Source organism: Sus scrofa, chromosome 1, assembly GCF_054392235.1.
Source record: "Sus scrofa isolate SSC_HxYL_T2T_F1_AM1 chromosome 1, Sscrofa_HxYL_maternal_Yorkshire_Landrace_v2.0, whole genome shotgun sequence".
Classification (NCBI taxonomy): domain Eukaryota; kingdom Metazoa; phylum Chordata; class Mammalia; order Artiodactyla; family Suidae; genus Sus; species Sus scrofa.
Window position 1 is genome coordinate 42797974 of NC_139383.1, and position 22834 is coordinate 42820807.

At 36.7% G+C, this 22834-nt stretch overlaps 1 protein-coding gene across 4 annotated transcripts in view; it reads left to right on the plus strand.

Annotated features, from left to right (window-relative positions):
- Window positions 1-22834, plus strand: part of MAN1A1 (mannosidase alpha class 1A member 1) — a 166365-nt gene that overhangs the window by 48090 nt on the left and 95441 nt on the right. For all 4 annotated transcript variants that reach the window (XM_021082358.2, XM_085009448.1, XM_085009443.1 and 1 more), the window contains 1 exon segment: window positions 9731-9811. In XM_021082358.2, coding sequence (XP_020938017.2) covers window positions 9731-9811 — 81 coding nt within the window.

Below are 22834 nucleotides of genomic sequence, written 5' to 3' on the forward strand. Positions count from 1 at the left end.
ATATAGAAGTTTATCAGTAACATCCAAATGATAATACTTCACATGTTAAAATTAATAACAAATAGAAATTCTGGACAGCTACATTGATTTATTCTTCCAATTATTTTAAACTTCTTCAACTTACAGTTTTCCAATTGGCTTTATTATGTCCCATATGAGAATTTGTCTTATATTCACTCATTCTACCCAGAGAGTCAAGTGATTATGTCAGAAATTACACAGTTTTCTTTCTGAAAACAGTGAAAAATTTTTTCTATTTATCCCAAGGAAGGAGAAATTGGAAAAGCTTAAACAAAGCCAGAGAAAACTTATTTTTATGGATAACATGTAGTATCATTCCAGCTTGGATAAATTATTGCTTGTTTTCAAATTAGCACTTTTTCCTGATAAAGTATTTTAATTGACAGTGTGAGGATATTGCAAAAAAAAAAAAAAAAAAAAAAAAAAGGTTAATGCATCCAAATTTATTTCAAGGGAAAAATAAGAATGAACCTGAAATAGATCCACTGTCATGGAGAGTTAGTTTATCCTGTGGTGCTCCTGAGTATAAGCATATCTTACAGTCAAGGATAAATTTGTTTATATGTGAAATACTCATTTGCATTACTTGAAGGTGTAAAGTAAATGTTTTTTATTGGTTTACACTGTCATTAACTAAAACTCATTTTCTTTTAATTAAGGCATAGCAAGGTGATTGAATTTGCATACTTGGGAGTACAAAGTTCAAATGGCTTTAATAACTGGCTTAAAATAAATCACTGGGATAATATGTAGAAGCAAGGGCTTCAAGTGGAGCTTTGTATTTATTACAAGTATCTGTAGAGACACATAGGCCTGGGCAGGAATCTCTTGGGGTAGACACCAGTGAATGAGTTTTCTGGTCTTAATTCAAAGTAATCTTAGGATAAGCAATCTAAAACAGATCCTTGGTTACTCATTACTCATTCATTAACTTATGTATATATTAATTACATGCTAAATACCTTTTAATTGTCATATACTTATCTTCATGGGGCTTATAGTCTAGCAAAAAAAGTAGTCAGGATATCTAGCCAGGGCCAGGGTTTTTTAGAAGGGAAGAAAGGGCAAAGAAAATTACTATTTAAAGAGTACTGAGACATAGCAAGTATTACGCTAAGTGATGTTTTTCATAGGTTATCTGGTTTAGTCTTTGTGATAACAGTACAGGGTAAGTGGTCTTTCCCCTATTTTTATAGATGAATAAGGAGCTAATTAATTATTCTGCCCAAAATCATACAGCAAGTAAGCGCTATGTTTTGAACAAGATCTGCTTAACTCAATGACCCTGTTTTTAATGGAGAAGAAATGCCAAAGAGTTGAGAAATACATAGGCAGCCAGAGAAATTTGAATCCTCCAAAGTTAGGCATGTAATCATAATATCTCAGTACTCATTAGGCTATATTGTTCTATAGGTACCCAATAAATATTAATTAAATGATTGAGGGGTTGTTATCTTGTCCTACTGCCGGATAAACTGTACTAGACTCAGCTAGGAGACAAGGTGACAAGGTGCAATGGTAGCTGCATTTTGTCATATTTTTATATAATTAGAGATAATCTGGAGTTCAAGTGCAGTTGATGTACTTGTTTTTACCTGACCTACTTCCAGAGCAGATTTGTGGTGGCTCCTAATACAGGAAGATCATTTACAAAAGGACAAATGATGAAGAGTTTCATATTTGGGCATTTCCAAATTCAGTTCTGAGTTTCCCTCTCTTTACTGTCACTTTAAAATTACCTAGATCCTTTCATGAACAACATTGAAAACAACATTCTTCAGTAATGAATTTTATAGAATACATAGATGTGTTCTTCAGATAACCATTTCTTATACAAACCCTTGGTAAAAATCAAAGCTCCATTAAGTTATCACTAAAAAGCATTTTTATTCATTGAGGTAAAGTGATATCTCTGTGAGAGGCTGAGCCTTGAGAATGATAAAGGAGAGATGAGTAGCTTGGTTCAGACACTAACCATGAGATTGATCTTTGGCAAGCACCTGGATTGTGCTTTTAATTGTAATGAATACCTTTTGTTTTAGATGACAGAGGTGTTGGTGGCCAAAGTGACTTTATTTTTCAGTTTAAATATTTTCTCCACCTGGAGTGCAATCCTGCTTTTCAGAAAAATAAACTCTAGAGTTCTCTATCCAAAGAATGCAAATTGACCTCAAGAAGCAACTTTGTTTTTTGGTTTTTTTTTTTTTTTTTTTTTGTCTTTTTTTTTTGTCTTTTTTTTTTTTTTTTGTCTTTTGTTGTTGTTGTTGTTGCTATCTCTTGGGCCGCTCCCGCGGCATATGGAGGTTCCCAGGCTAGGGGTTGAATCGGAGCTGTAGCCACCGGCCTACACCAGAGCCACAGCAACGCAGGATCCGAGCCGCGTCTGCAACCTACACCACAGCTCAGGGCAACGCTGGATCCTTAACCCACTGAGCAAGGGCAGGGACCGAACCCGCAACCTCATGGTTCCTAGTCGGATTCGTTAACCACTGCGCCACGACGGGAACTCCGAGAAGAAGCAACTTTGGATCTCCTCAAATGCTGGAGTGAGTTCTTAGCTTAGGTTCAGAGCTCCACACTGGAGCAGGAAAGGAGTGATTTTTTTGCCTTAGTACTGCTCCTATAAAAGGACTGTTTTAGAGCAGCATTATGTTGTGATGGTGCAGATAACTAAGTTAATAACCTGTCAAAAGGAGTTATTCAGTATTTTCTATCTGAATGTTAATCAGTATCTGCCAACAGTGGTGATTTGGGTTTTGGCTGTAAGGATACTGAGCTCTTCTCTCTGACAGTAATTAGTAATAAATCGGATGCTACTTGAGGGCCCTTCTGGACCTGAATCAACCTATTAACAGAGAGAACATGGTGATTTGCCTATCTCTGTGGCCCAGAGACCTTGTACTTTGTTCATCTTAAGAGGTTTATCATGTTACTTAAATAGGAAGTTAAAAGCTGCTGGAACATATGTTATACTAAGCTATACTATTTAATATGCAATTTAATCTGTTAAAAGGAGTTTTAGTCCTCAAAATGTTAGTACAACACACACTTTGAAGTACCATATATAAATGAATGTGTATGCTAAGCCTAAACGTGGGCAAGACTTGTGGGCAGTTATCTATCTTTTATCAATGGCTTTGAAAAGTCTCATGTTGTTTCTGCTGGTTGACAGCTAAGGAAAAGCATAGTTATCATATACGTTAGCAGGGAACAGTTGTTATTAAACATAATTATTGCATTAGTTTGTAGTGGGTCAGCTGTTATTAATGCTTGCTTGTTCCTCACTTAAGTTCGTTTGAGTCAAAAGCTGGCAGGAAGTTTGGAGGAATAGCTAGCAAAAAAGTATTCTCTGATTTAAGGGCTCAGAGAATTACTTTTTAAAAAAAAACCTCTAATAATTGGGATGAAACATTTAGAATAGGAGTTTCTTTGTGGTTCAATGGGTTAAGGATTTGGTGTTGTCACTGCTGGGGCTCTGGTTATAGCTATGACACAGGTTTGATCCCTGGCCCAGGAACTTCCACATTCCATGGGCTCATCCAAAAAAAAATAAAAAAATAAGGAGAATTCTTTAAACTTGGTACAGGTTTGATTCTGCATAGTTATGAGCCCTGAAGCTGCAAAAATACAATATATCTATTCTTCAAGAAAAGCTTGGGCCTCTGTAGTCCCTCAATCAAAAAGAATCTGTGGGAGTTCCTGCTGTGACAGCAGAAACAATCCAGTTACTATCCATGAGGATGCAGGTTCGATCCATGGCCTTACTCTGTGGGTCGGGGATCCGGCATTGCTGTGAGCTGTTGTGTAGGTTGCAGATGTGGCTTGGATCCACGTTGATGTGGCTGTGATCTAGGCCAGTAGCTGTAGCTTCTATTCGACCTCTAGCCTGGGAACTTCCATATGCCTCAGGTGAGCCCCTAAGAAGCAAAACAAACAAACAAACAAACAAGCAAAACCCAAAAAAACAAAAAACTTTGGCTAAATCTTTCTGTAACCTAAATTTGGTATTCTAATTATGAAGCCTGTTATTTCATTTACTAAAAGCTATCCATCTTATAAATAACTTTAGTGAGTAATTTTGCTTATAAAAAAATACAACCTGGAATTCCTGCTGTGGCACAGTGGGTTAAGGATTCGGCATTGTCTCTGCGGTGGTATGGGTTTGATCCCTGGCCTAGCACATGGGGTTGAGGATCCTGTATCACCACAGCTGTGGCTCAGATTCGATCCCTGGCCTGGGAACTCCCATATGTTGTGGGGTGCGAGCAAAAAGAAAAAAAACCTAATTTCTCTAAATTCTTTAAAATACTGTCTGGTGTAGTAAGAGGAGGTTGGTCTTTCAGGCACTCAGGTGGAAACAGGAATTTTGCGTGTTCACTTTGCTTTTTCTCTGGATACCATTAGATTCTTCATGTCCACAAGCTCCTGATGTGTTTATTTGAAGGACACCTTTCAGTAGAGAGATGGAGCCTGATGTTAAGGATGGGGGGAGAGGTCATATAAAATGGTTTATTGAATTAAACTTTTTTCTATTTTAACCATCTTTAGCACTTTGTCAGATCATTTTACATTTATGTATAGTCAGCCAGAGGACAGCAATGCTAAGGAAAGGGATAAACTTCAAAGTGGAAATGATCGATCTAAGATGCACCAAGACCAAATATGAGAGATTAGAACTGAGGCCTAGTTTTTCCATGATTTCTGGTACTCAATTCTTGACTTTAGATGTAAACTTAAATGTACCATATTATTTTATTAAATTTATGTATGATTCTGGTTAAGTGTGTTTGATTTAAAGGCAATTGGTAGAGGAAAGTCAAAGTGAGAGAGAAGTTTCTCCAACCCACATTGTTTTGTGGGTATGCCTTAAGCCAAAAATGTCCAACTTCCACTTTCTCATCAGTTGTGGTCTTAACTAATAGGTGCATGCAATTTAAACGGAAGGCTGCATCTGTGCCTCAAGCTGGTGCTCCCATTCAGCTGTGTACTAGAACCGTAGAAGACCTGGGCATATTCCTGGAACATGACCTTACTGAAAAGTGTAAGAGCATTCATTTCCTTTAAAACAAGCACAGATTGAAGGAGACTGCAAAGCCTACATTGTTGAGATAAATCACACAAGATTGTAGTGTTACAGGCTATTGGGGCTCCCCTCCTTTACACACCATTCTCTCCCTGCTCTCACCCCTCTTCTGTCATTAGGGTAAGTCACTGGAAGAGTTTTAGAACATCTTAAAAGATGCTGCATCAATATTAAAAGGATGACTATCTTCATTTAAATTTACTAAGTTTATTTTAATGGAAATCCAAATCAGAAGTTTATAAAATTGGCCTAAAACCTTCAGATTGTAGAAGTTCACTTTGAAAAATCCAAATACGGTGTAAAATATATCAAGCCCAAAAGGCAGTTGGGTCAGGATACTGTATTTCAAAAGAGGATTTGAAACATGATTCCCATGAAAGTCAGATAAGATATATCATTTGCATCCTGGTATTTAGAATATTATGATTCTGGAGTTCCTGATTTTCCAATAACTCCTGAAGAAGATAAGATGTATTAGTTTATTTAAGCCGAGCTTTTCTTCAGTGGTAATGGTAGCAGGTCTTCCTTATTACTTGACCTGCACCAGGCTTTGCGCACAGTCATTTACATTCATGGACTCATAGTGCTTTGTAAGAAATGCATTGTCCCTTTTCACAAATGAGAAAACCAAGACTCAGAGAGCTTATTTGACTTGCCTGGGCTCTCACACTCAGTCAACTCCTGAATCAGCCTTCAATCTGAGGTCTTTCTGACTGTAGGGTAGTGTCTTTATAGCCTGCTACCCCCAGTATAGCCAACTAATTCGTCATGTTTTTATGTTAGTCCTTTTCAGACAAAGATCCATAAAGAGTGACCTGAAGTGTATAAATTTCAGTCTTTTGACCTAAAGCATAATATAATCCAGAATGTTAAGAGCTCTCAAAGTAAGGTTTCCAAATAATCCAGATTTAGCTTTGAAAGAAAGAAAGGAGAAAAAAATTATATGTTGGTAATTCAAATGTGATTTTCATTTTGAAAAGAAGGTAGCTATGATGACTCTTATTGAGTACGACTAATGGTGATGTGATATTCCCCAGTGAGAGTCTTTAAAGGCAAGGACACAAGGAATTGGGAACCTGCATGGATTCACTAACAAGCCAGATTTACTTCTTGGACAGGCTCACCAAACCATTAGATCCGTGAAATTCAAAAGACAAAGCAACTGACCTTGAGCGTGGCACTTTGCAAAATCATCTCTCAGTATCTTACACTCAGAGGAAGATAAATAGGAATTCAGGTTCTAGAATACATTGCTGGATCAATAGCTGGTTAAACAAGTGTACCAATAGCTGACTGATGTCTTGCTGAAGATATATTTATGATGGTGTTTGACATGGCTCAGTCCTCTGCCTTGCAGTAATTTTTATCAGATGTTCATATAAAAGTCCTGATTATCCAGAATTTTCATAGGAGGGAAGGAAAATGCATCTCAAATGAACCCAAAGCCAGAATAAGAATATAAAATCATCTTTACAGGTGTCAATAGGCAGAAATATGGAGAATTATTCTTAGGTTTAGAAACTGAAAAAAATGCAGGTACAAATTGAGAGTGAGAGAATTTGAGGGTTTTACCTATTATATTTTATTAGATATTATTACCTTTAGACATAAGAAGTATAGCTGTGTGAGCTGAAATAAACAGCTCCGTTTTTCCTTATCAGTAATTTTGTGGGATAGTAAAGCTTTTACCAATATTTATATAATATTCAGAGTGATACACATCATAGGTAAATTGTACCTATATAAAGTGCTTTTAATCAAATCATATTATATGCATGTTACAAATTAGGAAATACAATCAAACATACTCACCAGTCTTATTATTATGATGCGTTTGCCTAACTCTGGCAGAGTAATTATCTCTCCTAAGTAATTTTCATAATGCCCCTTTTACAAGAAATTTTTGAAAAATTTAAGTAATCACTTAGCTTTAAGTTGTTAGATCCTTATACCTTTTAGGAGAGAGCATGGGGAAATTAAATGAAAAATTTATTTCCTTTTTTTTTTTTCTTCTAGAGTTCTTTTCTCCCACTAAAATGTAGACTCTATGAGTTTGAGAACCTTATGAGTCTTCATTGCCATGTTCCTGGAACCTAGGACAGAGCCTGGCGCATAGTCGTTGCTTAATAAAGTTTGATAAAGGAAACAGTATCTCAGATGATTGTGACTAAGCTCATCTGCTGGATAGTGACTTCATATACTAGTTTTCCATAAGCATTTGTGATTTCAGTGAATGGTGTTAGGTTTAAGGGAGCACTTACTGGATAAGCCCAATGAACATGAAAAGAAGCTAACTAAAGCATGAAGTTGAAACTGTGTATATAAGGGAGTTTCACTGTGTCTCAGCAGATTATGAACCCAACTAGTATCCAAGAGGATGCAGGTTCAATCCCTGGCCTCGCTTAGTGGGTTAAGGATTTGGCATTGCTGTGCGTTGTGGTGTAGGTTGCAGATGCAGCTCGGATCCCATGTTGCTATAGCTATGGTGTAGTCCGGCGGCTGCAGCTCCAATTCAGCCCCTAGCTTGGGAACTTCCATATGCCACAGGTGCAGCCCTTAAAAGCAAAAAAAAAGAAAAAAAAAGAAAAAGAAAGCTGTATATAAGCCCCAGAGTCCATGTGCTTTGAAGGAAAAGGCTTTCTTTAGTCTTACAGGCCTCCTATGAGTGTTAAAAGCCTGACTCAAGAGTTAATGATTGGGAAATGTGAGGATGTAGAAACAAAGAACAGCTGTTGGGCCAGGAAACTGGTAACAGTTTGGACTATAAATCTGCCATACAGCAGAATCACCATACTCCCAGGTTTCCCCGAAAGATATAGATAAAGGCATGACACACATTCCTGAGTTGTTTTTACAGGAAGCAGACCTTCATCAGATGAAGACTGCTGACCACAAACATAGACCCTAGACCGGTAGAAACTAGAAAGTTGATGATGCTTGAAACTTCACCTTGATGCCAGCCAATCCAGGAATGGTGCATGAGCTAGTTACGTACCCTGCACCCTGCTCCCTCACACTGCCTTTAAACCCCTTCCCTGAAAGCCACTGAGAGTTTGGGTCCTTTGAGCATGAGCTGCTTATTCTCCTTGCTTGGAACTTTGCAATAAATTCTGTACTATCCTTCACCACAACCCAGTGTCAGTAGATTGGCTTTATTACACTTAGGCAAGCGGCTCCAAGTTTGGTTTGGTAGCAGAGTTTACTTAACATCTATTATAGGTCAGCTGTCCTAAATTATCTAATAATAGAATGTAGGACAGATCCATGTAGTAGTCAAATATTTTAAAATAATAAAAGTATGACTGTAATAATTAATTGTATGCTACAATTATATGACCATTAATAAAGATATTTGAGGGAGCTCCCTTGTGATTCAGGGAGTTAAGGATCCAACATTGTCATTTCTGTGGCTTGGATCACTGCTGTGGCATGGGTTCAATCTCTGGCTCTGGAACTTCACATGCCACAGGTGCTGCCAAAAGAAATAAGTAAAAATAAAAATGAAATAAAGATACTTGATACACTATCATGTGAGGTGATATGAGGGATAACAGAGCCCTAATCCTGGTTCAACTGCCTATTAGTTGTCTGACCTTTAAAAAAGTCATAGTAACCACTATTAAGTCTCAGTTTCTCCATTTGTAAGATGGACACAAGAATAGTAATTATTTTGCATGGTTGGTATAAGGATTAAAAGGCATAGTGCAGGAGTTCCCTTCATGGCTCAGCAGGATGCAGGTTCAATCCCTGGCCTCGCTCAGTGGGTTAAGGATCTGGCATTGCTGTGAGCTGTGGTGTAGGTCGCAGAATTGACTTGGATCCTGCATTTCTGTGGCTGTAATATAGGCCAGCAGCTACATTTCTGATTTGATCCTTATGCTGCAGGTGCAGCCCTAAAACAAGAACAACAACAAAAAAAAAAACCAAACAACCAAAAAAGACATAGTCCATGTAAAGAGATTAGCACAAGATATAGTGTTTTGTTAATAATAATACAAGCAAGTGCCTGTTAGTATAAATAAGAGCTGTTTTAATAAGGTACAACGCATATTGTTATTATCATCTCCTTTATGCAAAGATGAAATTTCTTTTGAGAGAAATGTGACCATCCCAGGACACAGAAAATTTGGGGACCAGCACTAGAACCCAAGTCTCTCCAGCTTTAAATCCTCTTTGCATTCTAGCTGTGCTACTTTAACATGATGTGAGAAGAATTCCAGAAAAATGTTGAACTACCATCCAAAATATAAAGAATCTGAATGGCCTTTCAGGAAGAAAAACAGGCAAATGAATAAAATACAGAAACAGAACAGAAAAATAGAATGTCCTGGGCCTGTTGCATCTGCACAGAGAATATTGAGTATTGTATCTGCTATTAAATAGAGGGAGAAAATAACTTTCTTTTCATAAATATTTTTATAAATGTTATTTGAAGAGTCAAAATTATTTTATTTATATATATATATATATATCGACATTATTAAAAGACAGGGCTTTGCCTTCTTTTCTCTGGGCAAGCACATAAGATTGAACAAAATTTAAATATTTATGCACTTTATCACGGTGATATCCTTCTCAGTGTGTACTACCATTTATGTAGGAACCTCTTTTATTTTGTTTCCACAGAATGCTGAAGTTTCTGTTTTTGAAGTAAATATACGCTTTATTGGTGGACTAATCTCAGCTTACTATCTGTCTGGAGAAGAGGTAAGATGAAAAGTGGCATATAAATGGGAATTACAAAGAGTCTTAAAATTATATTTTCTGGGTAAAGTAGGCCTGCTGTGGTATCCATTAAATTTTCATGTTTTGACAGGCCTCTAGCAGACACTGAATTTCTTATAACACATACTAATTAAATGAACACACCAGGAAAGTTTGTTAGACGTGTTGTCAGGAGATGTTAAGCAGTGCCTTTAAAAAGGCCTGGCTCCATTATGTTAGGTATGGTGTGATTAAATCTACAAATTATAGGAGTTCCCTGATGTCTCAGCAGGTTAAGGATCTGACTTTGTCACTACTGTGGCTCAGGTCACTCCTGTGGCACGGGTTTGATCCCTGGCCCAAGAACGTGCAGATGCAATGGAAGCGCCACATGGAGCGGCCAAAAAAAAAAAATGTTTTTTTAAAAGAAATAAAACAACAAATTGTATATGCCTATGGACACAGTGACAGGCTTGTGGATGAATTTGTTTCTTTAAAAATTATTTTAATGTTAGTATAATATTAGCTTAATAAAAGCTGTGTATAGTAAAGAAAGCTTGGTAAATGAGATATAAAAATTATACTATTTGAGAAATTGGAGGGCTAAGTGAGATATTCAGCTTCCCAGTGAGAACTCCTGTAGACCAGTATCTCTGTGTAAAGCGCTATGCAGCTCTTCCTGGACGGACGCTTAATTAATTATCTGCTGCTCAGAGCAAAGCAGGAATTTTTAATTTAGCTACTTTTTATTGATAGATTAAGAAAGGGTTTTTATATTGTGCTCAGGAAGAGCACAGATGCTATTTTCTTGAAAGGTGTTGGACAACTTTATGAATAACAATTTAAGTGTTCACAAAGAGTCGTTAGAATGGACCTGCCTTACCTTTAATGTTGACCATGTTAAAAGCTGACATCAAGGAAAAACAGTCACATATTTTGACTGCTTATCAGTCAGATTTGTGTCAGCCTCAGCATTTTGGCTGGGGGAAGAGCGGATCTTACCTGGTGCACTAGTTCATGTATTTCTATGCTCCTTCAAACAAATTTAAGCAGAGCAATAAATGTTTAATGAGAAAGGCTGCTTTACTTTGTTTTTGTCTCACAGGTACTTTCCTAGTCATAACAAAACAGCCTGCACAATCTTAACATTCTCTCTCTCTTTAGATTTTATTCTACCATAGAGATTTTCGAAGTGTATTTATAGATGGCTTCTGTATTCCCCTGTATCTCTCCTGTTAAGTGTCCGGTTCTGTTCTTCATTATCCCTCTTCTTCCCCTCTTCCATCCCAAGTAACTTCATTGTTTATTTTGGTTTAGGATATTCTAAATGCTAAGCCTGGGAATCTATATTTTTCAAAATTCATACTTAAAAATTAACAACCTTTTTTTTACAAAACAAGTTCCTACTTTTAGAATACATGTCTTTGAGTATCCAGTGCCTGCATATTCTTGACATGGCATACTTAGGAGGATTTTGGCTTCAAAATCCTTTTTTCATCTTTTCTGTGGGGGTGAAACAATTTGGAGGAAGTATCTGGGCACAGAGAAGGTAATGGATCACACAAAAAGAAATGATGTTATTTCTTCTAAACATGCTTTATGTAAATTGGGCTGCTTTTTCACTCATAGCAATGTCTTAAGCTTCTTTACCTATGTGTGTTTCTATATGTGTGTGTGCTTATATACATATAATGCTCACAGATACTGTAGTTTGCATTTTGGTGAAATCATTTGCCTGTGACCTTGTTAAGGGTATTTTTAAATTCTGTACTTAGCTAACTTCAGTAAGCAAAGGACTACAAAGAACACCTTCATTGAAAATAATCATTCTTTTAGTATATTTTCTTTGTCCTTTTCCCAGGCAAAATAATTGTATTTATTATTACACCCACATTTTCTATGTTTTAATTTATGATAAAAATTACTTTAGATATTTTCTTTCTTATATACTTTTCTATGTTTCTGTACAACACATTTAAATTTTAGTTATTAGGAATTCATCTTCTCAGCATAATTTGCATTTCCCTAAATGTTGGACAATTGGGCTATTTCCAGTGTTTCTATATTTTCAGTAATGTAGGTATAATCAGCCAATAAATATGTTTATTCTCTAAAGTGGGATTGCCAGGTGAGGAGTGATTAGTATTAGACTATTTCAACATCATTTCCTGTTTATTCCTCCCAGTTAACCTCATTATTGACAGTTACCTTTCATTTGACCGATGCACTCAAGAGAATTGGCTGTCAGGGATGTGATCAAGGAAAATTATTTTACCCCAAGTCTGTGCTTGAGCTATTTGTCTCCATATCAAAATGAGAAATTGGGCATTTGTTTAATAGAAAGAACATCACCATGGCCAGATTATGAATTACTTGATTTCAGATTGTTGATAAAGTTCTATACTACACACTTTTATGTAGCTCATAACCTAAGAAAATTCATCTTCCTAAATTATTTCATAGAGAGGCAACTAAATCACCATAATTTAATATTTTCATTTCATCGGCGAGGCTCGGGAGTATTCTGAGAACATCTTATAAATCACCATCAGATGTGTATAGGCCCACATTGACATAAGCTCAAGATTCTTAAATTTATGTTGCAAAAACAGAAGAGGAAATGCCACTGATTTGTGTTACATGCTTCAGGAAAATTACAATTAGAAACATTGAACAATAATTAGGCATGTAAATGGAATTCTAAACCTACCAAATAGAAACATGCAATACCTGTTGACAGACACTTTGATTACAGGGACATATTCAAAAACTTAAAATGTCTTAGTTCAGTTAAAAGTTCTGTAGTATTATTTTTTAAAAAGTCAAGCCACAAGATTTCCAGAGTCTGTATAAGAAGTACAAATAACCACAAGAATTATAAACAGATGGGATTAAATATAAGATGAATACCAAATACTAAATGATCAGTATTAAAAACAAATAAAAGAGATAGCATTGCTCTGTTATAAGCTCAGGGGAAACTGAAGTCCTTGCCGGAAACACTAAATGGCAGCATCTAGAATTTCATTACCCAAATTATGTTCTACAGTTAACTAGTTTATTTAGATGTAGCAGGAGAAATCTGTATCTGTACACATATTAAAAACAAATTTGGAAAAACTACATCCTGTATTTTTCCTTAGAAATTCACAATTAACAGAAAAGAAAGTAATTTTGTTTATCTCTGTGTTTTCCATGCTTATTTAACTACAATCTCTCTTTTTTTTCTACGTAACATCTGCTAACTGAGTTACAAATGTTGTTTCCTAGAACAAATTTTGGGAAATGCTACTATAGGAATATGAGTAACCAAAGCAAAAATGATATTGAAAATTGGCAAATACATAACAAGACATTGCAAGAGAAGATGATAGATGAAAAAAATTGCATGTATGACTGTACCATATTATTTGTTTTACAACAGAAACCAGTGACTATATTGAGCAGAAAATGAATTTAATGGGGTATGGTGATGCCACAGGCACCCAGGGAAGTCTGAAGGGCAAGTTGCAATTAACAACTGCAACACAGAGGATCTCTGTCACACTGGGACATCCTAGAAGTAATAAACGTGCACTAATTTTTTCTACCCCTGTGAAGACTCAAAGTCTCAGGAAGAAGAGGTCAGTTGGCAGTTTTGGTTACACGTGGTCCCTTAAGGATCTTGGGAAATGAAAGAGAGGATATGATAGAAGTCACCCACGGGGCTTAAATTCAGTATCCCATGAAGACTGAGTGTAGGTAATTCCTGAACAGGAACTTGAGACCATTGGAAGGGTAAAAAGAAAAGATGTTTGGGAGTTTAAAAAAAAGAAAAAAGGAAAAAAAAAAAAGACATAATTCTACTATGGAGAATAAAGGTGTCAAAGGAAATAGACGAGCTGTATGGAAATAGGTAATAAAACACTTAGGAAAGAATTCCTGTCGTGGCTCAGTGGTAATGAACCCAACTAGTAACCATGAGGACATGGGTTAGATTCTGGCCTTGCTCAGTGGGTTAAGGATCCAGAGTGGTGAGCTGTGGTATAGGCCACAGATGTGGCTTGGATCCCATGTTGCTATGGATGTGGTGTAGGCTGGTAGCTGCAGCTCTGATTCAACCCCTAGCCTGGCACTTCCATATGCCCCAAGTACAGGCCTAGAAAGCAAAAAAAAAAAAAACCCAAAAAGCAAAAAACCAAACTTTTCCTGATTTGAAAAACTACTTCAGTCTCTAAATTAGGAGGGCACATTTGGAACTACCAAGGTATTTAATCCTCAAATGAAACAGCCAATTAGTACGTTTTAAATATGTGCACTAGAAAAGCAAAAAGCCAACTCGCCAAAGCTAAAAAGATTGAAGAACGAACTTTTAATGAAAAAGAGGTAACAAGGGCATCAGATCCACCACTGGGCAAACACATTGTAATGGATTTTTACCCTAGGTCAGTTTACTCTGCCTAGATAGCCTTCATTTTGAAGGCAGCAGAAGAATGTTTCCCCAAATTAACCAAAAGAAATCCACTGCTCCAGACACATCTGTATAAAAGAGTAATGAAAGACTTACTGAAAGAGAGGAGTAGCTAACCACTAACTTTAAGAATATCAAGGAGGAAAGCATAAAGGAAAGAGGTTTGTGGAGTGGGGAGATGAGAAATAAGATTGCCACGCCCCACTCCCCCTCCTCTGAGGAGCCAGGCACTTCCTCCCTGCATTCTCTGCATGTGCTGCTGTTGCAGTTTGTCCTTATAGGTTCTATGAGTCCTCTTACCCCTTCACCCCGCTTTCCCCCATAGCATTTGTGCAACTTAACAGTAAGGACTTAGTTTCTTCCGTTTTTCTATCCCTTTGCTTAGGTAGCACTGTGGGCCTGGCACTAGAAAATAGTAAGGGCTTGTTGACTAAACCATTATTTTTTTTCTGTGACCTTTATTTTTTTAAACCCCAGGAAAAAAATTCTTCCAGTAACTTTGAAGGTAAAATCTTTACATTGATAATGTATATAAGTGGCTGGCCTGGAAGGCTTGAGTAGAAACTGTGGAGACAAAGAGAATGCAGTAAGGTGATTAAAAATATGTTGGATCTCTGACTATGTAAACCCTTGCAACTCTACCCTCTCCCCACCTTAGACTCCTCTCCACCAATCCTGGCAGAACCTCTTCCTTTGTATCTGTTCTACCAGCTGGTTCTCTGAAGGAGTTTTGAAAATCAGTTAGAGACTATACCCAAATTTAAATCATTACTAATAATGGTAGGCCATTTATTGTGGGCCTTTTAAATGGAACCAACATCAGAGCTTTTTCTGAAATTTTTCTAAGAACAAATTATAAAAAGTAAATGGGAAAGAGATTATACAATGTATGTTTGCCTTAATTTGAAGATACTCTTTAGCTCAAATTTGCTAAATTATTTAATGATACATTTATACTAATTTTCTGCAGAGAAATAACTTTAATCATATTAATTAGTGTTGATTGTTTCCTTATGTTTTTTATTGATATGTTTGGCTCTATGATTTCTTGGGGGTTGGGATTCAGATATTAATTTCCTATTTAGCACTCAATATTGAAATTTTTATAAAATAAAAGAATATGATAAGCTGAATAGATGATATTTTCATTTCAAAAGTTTTAACTTAGCAAAATTATACTAGATTACAGTAATTTTGCTTAAACTTGTAATTAAGTTTCCATGGTTAATGAGTTACAACTGTCTTATGTTGAATATTTTATGAGGACTGGAAGTTTATATTGTACTTTAAAAGGGATCTAGAGGGAGTTTCTGTTGTGACACAGTGCAAACAAATTCAACTGTTATCCATGAGGATGAGGGTTCGGTCCCTGGTCTCACTCAGCAGGTTGGGGATTGGCATTGCCATGCACTGTGGTGTAGGTCACACAAATGGCTCAGATCCCGAGTTGCTGTGGCTGTGATGTAGGCTGGCAGCTGTAGTTCCAATTCCACCCCTAGCCTGGGAACTTCCATATGCTGTGAGTACCATCCTAAAAATAAAATAAAAATAAAAAATAAAATTAAAAAATAAAATAAAAAATAAAAGGTGGGGGGACCTAGGAGTACATGGAGTTGATTCTAAAATAATTTACATTTTAGTCAAATAAAATTACTACCTTTTTTTTTTGTCCTGGAATGAATTACCGAAATCATACCTACTTCTTAACTCAGGCTTGCTATATGTGACCCAGTCTGTATAACCCTCTATCCTGGATTTACAGTTGTTTTTGGAAGCACAGAAGTTTTATTAGCTGTAAGCACTTTATCTCAGTAATTCCTGAAAGCAGTTCTATAGTTGGCTAATAATTCCAGCTCCAAAATTGTATAAATGGCAGAAGCTGATATAGATTTCTACCTGATTGATAGAGGTGGTAGACCAAACGATAGGGCTCGGCACCTAAAAGACAGGGAAACTCAGAAAATTAACTTGTTTCTTAATGAAATATGTGTATCCCTTTCAGTTTAGCAGCATTCTTTGCACATAGTAAGTAAACTACAGATTCACATCAGTAGAAATAGATCTGGGTTATGATGCAGAAACAAGTTCAAAATCTCAATAGCTTAAGATAATATGTTCTATACACTCTTCATGTTTTGCCCTTGCCACACACACTGCCCATGACCCTGCTTCTCATCAACCTCCCTCCAGAGCTCAGACTGATAGAACAGCTACCATCTGAGCCATTTCCATTTGCCAAGTCAAGAGCTGGGGGGCGTTGGAAGATGGGGGATGGCAAAAGAGAACCTGGAAAATCACACACTGGCTTTTATTTTTATTTTCAAGTAACTCCTCTCCATTCTTATATTAGAGTGTAGTTGATTTAGAGTGTTGTGTCAATTTATGCTGTACAACATAGGGATCCAGTTGCACATGTATGTACATTCTTTTTCTCGTGCTATCTTCCATCATATTCTCCACCAAGGCATTAGATATAGTTCTCTGTGCTGTACATTAGGACCTCATTGCTTATCCATTCTAAATGTAATAGTTTGCATCTATCAACCTGCACACTGGTTTTTAATGCATCTATTGGAAAGCTGCCTCTTACTTCAGCTCCCATTTCATTGGCCAAAGCATGTCACATGGCCATTGTAACTCAAAGGTTTGGGGGACAGAATGCAATGTTACCACCATAAGCCTGGGAGTGAATAGTGTTCATGACTGCCACAGTGGCCACTGACTTGGCTTAAACTGTACAAGCTTTCCCTACTGCCAGGAGTAGCAGGAGATAGGGATTTGTGAGAAGAAGGGAACTTTTTCAAGGGTCCTCAAACTGAAATCAGTCTGCACCACTAGAAAAAGATTTCCATCCTGGGGCACTTGGTGAGTAAACAGAGTCATGCCTTAGGATAGGAATATGTGTCTTCACTAACATCTCAAATAAAAAGCTGTCCGCCAAGAGTTTTATACAAAATTCTGCTTCCCCCAGAAATATTACTATTCTCGGCTTCTCCTCGAACCTCCCAAATTTCAAACAGTAAGGTTGACACTAGGCGTAAACTACCCTATACAAAAAGCAGTGCCTGTCAAAAACATTGCTGTTGTCTGCTAATCATTGCTCTTTGGCAGCACCCTTCTGTGTTGGGCAGACATTGAGGACCTGGTGCTTTTCCTCCATCTACTTTCTCTTTGACTTAAGTGTTTTCCCAGACCAGGCACTTCCTGTTTTTTGTAAAAGCCTAATGTAAGAGATGAAGTAATATGTTTAGATTTACGTTGAATTATTGCATAATTCACAATGTCTGTTAAAACCAATGCTTCAAATCATTTTTATGGCCTGAATCATATTGACATGGATTTCTAATACTAGATTTGTGTAAGTATGTGTGTGATTTAAAAGTTGTATTTTTCCAGCACTGTTTCTGTGTATTTTTTCTTTGAAATGATTGTGATGTCCTTTAGAAAGGTATCATGAGGTAGCCCTAGCAAATAATTTAAAATGTAATGGAACTAGTAGAAAATCCCTGAAAATTGTGATAATTTACCATCTGGTAACTTCATTTATTTAGTGGATCAGCAGATGCTTATTGAAAACCTGCTTCGAAGCACTGCACTTGGTGCTGCAGAAACAATGAATAGGAGAAACAGTCTCTCTTCATGGACAAGGATTAATTTATTTAGATGTTATAAAAACTCTGTAAAGTAGGTGTAGATGTTGTTTTTATCCTCATTTTACAAAGGAAGAAACAGAGCTTTGAGAGTTGCGTGACTTTCCAAGGGCATATGGAGTTGGCCTTCAGAGTTGGACAGCCTAGCTGCAAGATAGCAAGTGGCAGCCCGACATTAGGAATCTCAAACAGAGAAGATAGAAATAGGCTATAGGCTTGTACTTGTGAGTCATCCACAGCTAAATGATAATTGAAGGGATAAAAAGGAATGGGATTGCTGAGAACATACATAGACTGAGAAAAGAGAGCCTTGACATGTAGGCATGGTGAGAAGAAGGAGCTAGAAAAGGAGACTAAGAAGTGGTAATCCCAGAAGTAGGAGGAAAACCAATGAAATGTGATTCTCACAAAAGCAAAGGGAAAATAGCATGTGTGAAAAGTGAAGTATTCCTTTTCAAAGGCTGCTGCTGTGTTTAAGGACAGAAAAGAATCTTTGGACATAGCAATGCGGAGGTCACTGATGACTTCACTGCAGTACTTTTGATAGAGTAGTAGCATAGAATCCCAGCTGGTTTTGACTGAAGAGAAAATGTTCTTTAAGAAGGTAGAAGAGGGTAGGATTCAGAGGACAGAAGCCTTAGGAAGTAGCTCCTCCTCCATTGCAGTCTGAGAGAGTGGAGGAGAAAATGGGCACACCTGTCAGTGACTTGGTAAGTTTGGTGACAGAAATAGGAGATATTTATTATCCTATTTGGGTCATTTGGTGGCCCCTGTTAACTGTATGAAGCAGTAGAAGACAAGGGCATCTGCTGAGACCCGTGGGGAGAGAAATAGACATTTGAGATGAGCGGTAGAATTTGAAATTGTCATTCTAGAGAGGGTTGACTAGAGAAACATGGTAGAGTATTTGGACAGGTGGGTGACCATGAATTCATGGTGGCATCAATCCTTCTCCAGCAGTACCCAGCAATTCAGATACAAGCATGGAAAATGCACTTTGTTTGTTTTAGTTGTGTTTTTAGACAGAGGACACAGACAAAAAAAGAAAAGTCATGGATTTCATGGTATTGATGAAAGTTTTACTGAAATTATGGACCACAAAGTTCATGAATGAGTAATAAGACAGTATGAAAAAAAAGCAGTTCGGTGATGACTAGAGAGAAAATGGATTGGTTAAATTGCCTGATGTTTAGTTGAAGTAGGATAGTAATAGTAGCTGTAATTTATCAAATGACTAGAAACTCTGAAGCTTAAGGCTATATAGTGGAAGTGATAAATAAGAGGTTTTAAAAATAGGGCAGTTTTGATTGATCTTGTAAACCAGGATAACATCACAAGACTGAATGATTAAGGAGGGATCTTGCCAGAAGCTATATGCATGGCTGACTATGGAGTATATTTTAATTGAAAAAAATAATTGGTCTTAAACAACAGCAAAAACTGCCAAGCATCAGTGAACTTATTTTTAAATTTGCTAAGATGTAAACACTTTATATAACATTCATAAATCTCTATGAAAATATGTACTGAACGAAGGTCGCTGCTTGAACAAAAATGAAAAAAATATTCATGCAGTATGACATTTAAATATATGATGGTTGGACAAACATTCATGACTCTAAAGGCTTAAGAAGTTAGTACAGATGATTAGAGTGGGCAGTAGAAATGAAAATAAAATGGATATTAGCCAATTAGTTAGATTTAATGCAGCTAGACACCTATGCAGAGCTGGTTCTTGTAAGCTATAACTAGGTGAAACTTTATGATAAATTTGGTAAATGATTGTAGTGATGTGAGTTTGTTTCTGTTTTCCTTTAGTCCATTCAGGCTGCTGTATGCTATAACAGAATACTGTAGACTAGGTGGTTTATAAACAACAAATATTTATTTCTCATAGTTATGGAGGCTGGGAAATCCAAGATCAAGATGCTAGAAGATTTGGTGTCTCATGAGGGCCAGCTTCATGTTTCACAGATGGCCATCTTCTCTGTGTCTCCTCACATGGCGGAAGGAGAAGGAGAGCTCCCTTGGGTACCTTTCATAAAGACACTAATCCCATTTATGAGGGCTCCACCTCCAAATTATCATCACTTTGGGAATTAGCATTTTCACCCATGAGTCTTAGGACACAAACCTTAAGTCTATAGCAGGTGCCTTCTAAAGGAAGTCTTCTAAAGATTTCATTTACAGAGCTTTCTTGTGTTACTATTTTATGAGGTAGATTGATAATTTATGTATTTTTTTAAAGTTTTTTTTTCTTTAAAACATTTTAGAAAATAGTTCATTGACAAATCTTAGGGTTACCTATTCTAGCAACTGAAGCCATTGCTGCTACATTATGAAGTGTTTCTCCAAGAGAGATCTGCTGATATATGTGTCCACAATTAATTTAGCATTTGTCCATCCTATAATTTAGATGAGAATTCTCTTATATAGATGATAAAGTAAACCTAAGCTTTGAGGGGAATGTTTGTTTTTAACTTAATAACTGATCTTTATTTAATTTGAGGTATCCAGTTCCTCTGAAGCAGGACAGATAGCGATTAATTCCAGAGTCCTACAAAATGAGGAAATCCAACAGCTTTAATGATATGGACATAGAACACAATAATTTTTTCATAGTCTTTATTATAAACACCTTTGTTTTTCATTTATGCCATTAGATAGAAGTTTAGGGTTGGACCAGATAAGCAAAAGAGATTGTTACCCCATAAGTCCCGATAGGTTAGTGTATTTTTATTTTATTCTAAACAGATTTTTTTTAAAAGTTCTTGGGAGTTCCCATCATGGCGCAGTGGTTAACAAATCTGATTAGGAACCATGAGGTTGCGGGTTCCATCCCTGGCCTCACCCAGTGGGTTAAGGATCTGGCGTTGCCATGAGCTGAGGTGTAGGTCACAGACGCGGCTCGGATCCTGCGTTGCTGTGGCTCTGGTGTAGGCCAGGAGCTATAGCTCCGATTAGACCCCCTAGCCTGGGAACCTCCATATGCCGCGGGAGCGGCCCTAGAAAAGGCAAAAAAACAAACAAACAAAAAAAAAGTTCTTCATATAACATAGCCACAATTGCTCTAATTATAAATTGCTGCTACTTCTGTGTTTCGATTCTTATGACTAGCTTGGAATTAAAATTATTTAATATTATTAAATAATGGCTTCTTAACTTTAGTCTTCTCTCATGAACTTCCCCTAGTCAGGTAGAGAGAACACTTATTATTCAATTTAGGTTTAATTTGTTAATTCAGATAACAAACAAAGTATGCAAATTGTTTCTGCTATCTAATCTTTATGACTCTTTAATGCTATGTGATGCTTTAGGACTTGATTTAGAATAATATTAACCTAGAGTTTAACTCTGATGAATCAGATATAGTGGACCTCAAAGCTCTATCATCTTGTCAAGTTTGCAATTATTAACATCTATAGTTGCTTATGATTCATACCTTTATTCAGCAAATTTTATGTGCCAGCTATGATAATTTTGAGCATCTGTCGTAGACCAGCCTGTGTTCTTGTCTCTGGAGGATTCAGCGTTGGACAAATTAGACAAGTCCCTGCCCTCATGAAATGTACATGCTAATGAGATAAAATGTTAAATAAGTGCACAGGATAATTTTAGATAGCAGTAAGTGCTGTGAAGAAAATACAATCAGGTGATTAAAAAAAAAAAGTGACTGAGGAGTAGTTGCAAGAGGAAGACTACTTTAGGGTGAATTGGGGCTCAGATCAGAATGGACACCACTGAAGATTTGGAGAAAAAAGCATTGTAAACAGAGCAACACAAGAGTTCTGCATTTATGCTAGATTTCTCTCTTTTCTTTGGGACAAGAAGAAGAGGAGGGCAGTAGTGGTGATGATACTGGTGATAAAAACACCATTTATTTTGAGGGTTTATTGTGTGCCAGGTGTACAGTATCAATACTGGGGAAATTTCACAGTCTCCATGTTGTAGCTACACTAAAGCTGTGACCGGTTGATTCCTGAGTCGTGTAGGAGGTGGTCAAACTGAAATGAGATCCTGCTCTGTCTGCACCATGACCCTGTCCACATACTGTTCACATAGCCAGAGTTACCAGGGTTAGTACCACAATCTGTCTTTCTTATTTACTCATTTCATCGGTTCAACATCTAACCCTCATGTAATGAGCTAGATGCAATCTTCTATAACCCGTGAAATCTTCCTTTTCCTGAGCAACAACAAATAATGGGTGTATGAAAACTCCGGTATGTTAACACTTAAGAGTTTATAGCAGATTATTATTCAAGTTGTATTTGAAATCATTTATTTATCACATTCATGTCTTTTTCCAAAACAGATAAAGTTTTTCTTGAATTTTTCCAAATAGTTCTTTGAGTTGCAGGCAGTCTCATTTTCCTTGTCTGTGTTTTTATTCTTCACTTCCTCCCTCTCTTCACCACAATAAAATGCATATTGAGGACAGGAGTAATTGAGAGCACTCAAAGCTGTGGATGCACACAGTTTAGAAAATAGAATAGCATTTTCAAATTTTGAATCATATTTTCTGATAAAGAAATGAAAAGGGGAAAGGTAGTACATTGTCATTTCAACTGAAATTAAAATAGTTTGGCTTTATTAACAGACATAAATTGTAAAGGTTTACCAATACAGTTGGAATGCTTTTATATAATTAGAGAATTCCAGAAAGAACTTAGAAATAGCTCGTAAATCTACCATATGTTGACGGCACTTTCATAAATTTCTCCTGACTATGAATAAAAATTTGGAATCCAGTTGCCTACTTGCTTTTTATGTTTGACTCACTTAGACAAAGAGAAGGAAAGTTCATTTATTGTTATACATCATAAAAGTAACTGCAAAAAATCATTACCATATCTACTTAGTCATTAAAGATTCACAGTGAACCATCTTTTTTTTTATTAACTCCACGAACTTCATTACATTTAT